General features: G+C 58.0%; 1 protein-coding gene across 1 annotated transcript; it reads right to left on the bottom strand.

Moving 5' to 3' along the window:
* Positions 1–14: 14 nt before the first annotated feature.
* Positions 15–2,228, bottom strand: FBXL15 (F-box and leucine-rich repeat protein 15). The gene is made up of 3 exons (XM_010019163.1): positions 1,976–2,228; positions 731–1,233; positions 15–268 (listed from the first exon to the last, which is right to left on the bottom strand). Exons 1-3 carry the CDS (start codon positions 2,156–2,158, stop codon positions 79–81), a joined length of 876 nt encoding a protein of 291 aa, XP_010017465.1. The 5' UTR covers positions 2,159–2,228; the 3' UTR covers positions 15–78.
* Positions 2,229–2,650: the final 422 nt, after the last annotated feature.

The raw sequence follows: 2,650 nt of genomic DNA, 5'->3' as shown, positions 1-2,650 counted from the left end.
TCCATAGAAGTTTGTTCCGCCATCCTCCCGGTATCCCAGCGTCTTGTCAGCCCCCCCCCCTCCCCAGCAGCAGCACTTCTAGATCTGGAGGTTGATGAAGGGGGCAAAGCCAACCACGTCCTGCAGGAGAACAAGAGCCCTCTGCAGCGGAGGCTCCACATCCAGCTCCACCCCACGGCTTCGGAGGATGCTCAGGCTGGATTCAGCCACGTTATGGCAATGCTTCACCTTCAGCGAGCGCAGCTTGGGACAGTACTCAGCCAGGACCCTGCCAAGAAAGAGCATGTGCAAGTTGGGTGCCAGGACTCTTAAGCGCACTGCTCACCCTCTTCTCTACTCCCATTGGGACAGTACTCAGCCAGGACCCTGCCAAGAGCGAGCATGTGCAAATTGGGTGCCAGGACTCTTAAGTGCACTGCTCACCCTCTTCTTTACTCCTAGAAGCCCAGCGCTCACCACTGTGCCACAAATACCAACCTTTGGGAGCAGTATCCTGGTGGTCTAAGAGAAACTCCAGGGACATGGCTGGCTCCCAGACCTACCCTCCGTGACATACTGGGAAATCTGCTGTTAGTAGCCTCTCTTGAAGGACCTGTTGGTGGCTTCTCCCCCAGTCTGAGCTCTCATTGCTTTCAGCATGAAGAAATCCAACTTTTCATCTTGGGTTCTCTTCCACTCCCCACCCCAGACACCTGCCATCCCTCTGCCAGCTCCCCAGGTTGCTCAGTACCTGATGGAATCATTCTTCACTCGCAGACACCCTGTGAGGTCCAGGTGTTCCAGCTCAGGGCAGCACTTGGCAATCTCCTCGACCGCTACATCACCCACATTGGCATTGACAGCCAGTGACAGAGACTTGAGCCTGCTGCACTTCTGCACCAGGTAGCAGATTGCCTCGTCCTTCAGCTGGCGACAGGCTGTCAGGTCCACAGCCTCCAGCGCCTTGCAGTGGTCAGCCAGGCTGCGCAGGGACAGGCTGTCTACCCACTCGCAGTGGGCCAGGGAGAGCCAGCGCAGGTTGGGGCAGCTCAGCGAGATGGCCACCAGCGCGTGGCGGCTGAGCTGGGCACAGCCCTTCAGCTGGATGTGGTGCAGGTGGTGGTTCTGCCCGATGACCGGGAGCAGCTCCCTGTCTGTCAGCCAGTCGGAGCAGTTCTGGAGCGCCAGCTGCTGCAGTACTTCGTTGTCCTTCAGCAGGTTAACGAAAGCAGCTCGAGGGATGGGAGGTCCAATCTGCGTGGGGAACCCAGGAAGAATGACGTGTCCCCCAGGGCTTCAGATCACCTGATCCTCACCAAATACTCTCTCCCCTCCTCTCTTCCACTGTGACAGTGGTGACCAAAGACGTCCCCCTCTTCTCATCCCAGAGTAAACCCTGCTGTCAGGCTTTCCTCCCCTTATGCCAAGGCTACTGCCACAAGCTAGATGCTTGGGCTTCTCCATCCCCCATCATCACCCCTGCATTTATGTATTCGTGATGAATTCCACACCCCTTCTCTTCAAAAACTCTTTGCTAGACCACTATGTCCTCACAGAACAGCACCTACTCTTGCCTTTCCACATCCTAGGCAGTGTCTCCCAGAGCCAGCATAAGCTTTCCCTGAAGATGAGGGACAGAATTATCTTCCATCAGACCCACCCTACTGTACTGCCTCTCTGAGGAACAACAGGCCGTGCCACTCAGGACTGGCTTTCTCCTGCCAGCTGGTGCCCATAATGGCCAGGGTGGAGCTTCCTGGCTCACTCCTCCCAAGGCCTCTTGCTAAAGACATTGGCATTGCTGGGTCCTGAATCACTGCCTCTCCTCCCTGAGCCCATCTGTCCAGTCTGACACCCAAGCCATTAACCCAAGCTCCTGAGCAGAAACCAGCCTCCTTGTCAGCAGGTTCTTCTCCTCACATAATCAGATGCTCCCCTGTTAGCTCCAGATCAGTAGGACATCTGTGTCTCCCCCAGCCTCAGAGCCATCCAATACCTGGCTTGAGTCAAAGCAGCGCATATTGGCCAGGTACAGCTGGATGAGAGACTGGAACGACTTGCTGACCCTCTGCAGGCTCAGGAGCTGCTGCAGTGGCAGATGACAGAGGATATGTGGAACCAAGATGTCTTCCCAGGGCAGGTCCAGGAGGCATCCCCTGGAGGGGGTCAAACTCATCATCAGACGTCAGGGAGCCAGGCTACAGTGGGAGCCAGGCTAGATGTCCTCACACCTACTGCCAGGTGCCTGTAGGAGGAACAGCCAGAAAGAAAGACTCAGCGACGTCTCCCACCACCAGCGCGCAGGGTAACCCCCCCCTTGGCTAGCCGTCAGCGGGGCAGGCACCTGCCACCCGCGTCACCTCCTCCCCAGCCTGGGACGTTCACTGCTCAGGCATCCAGGTCCACCTGACTGCACCGCCCTCCAGGAGAGCTCGGGGGAGAGGGGGACGGGACTTTCCACGAGCAGTTTGAGATGTCCCCGTCCCTCAGCGAAGCAGCAAGTGACTGCGGCAGCATTACCGCACCACCGGCACAGCGGCTGTGCCTCCCTTCCATGGCTAAGCATCGCTCTACCTGGCAGCTTGTCCCCTACACCCGGTGCCGAGCTACTCGGACCCCTTGCGAGGGGAGAGCAGCAACGCTCCGGACTCCCCGAAAGCAGTCTCCCTCC

The sequence above is a fragment of the Nestor notabilis genome, unplaced genomic scaffold, assembly GCF_000696875.1.
Source record: "Nestor notabilis isolate BGI_N333 unplaced genomic scaffold, ASM69687v1 scaffold22417, whole genome shotgun sequence".
Taxonomy (NCBI): Eukaryota; Metazoa; Chordata; class Aves; order Psittaciformes; family Psittacidae; genus Nestor; species Nestor notabilis.
Note: the sequence above shows the minus strand (reverse complement) of the source record. Positions and strands in the feature narration are given on the sequence as shown.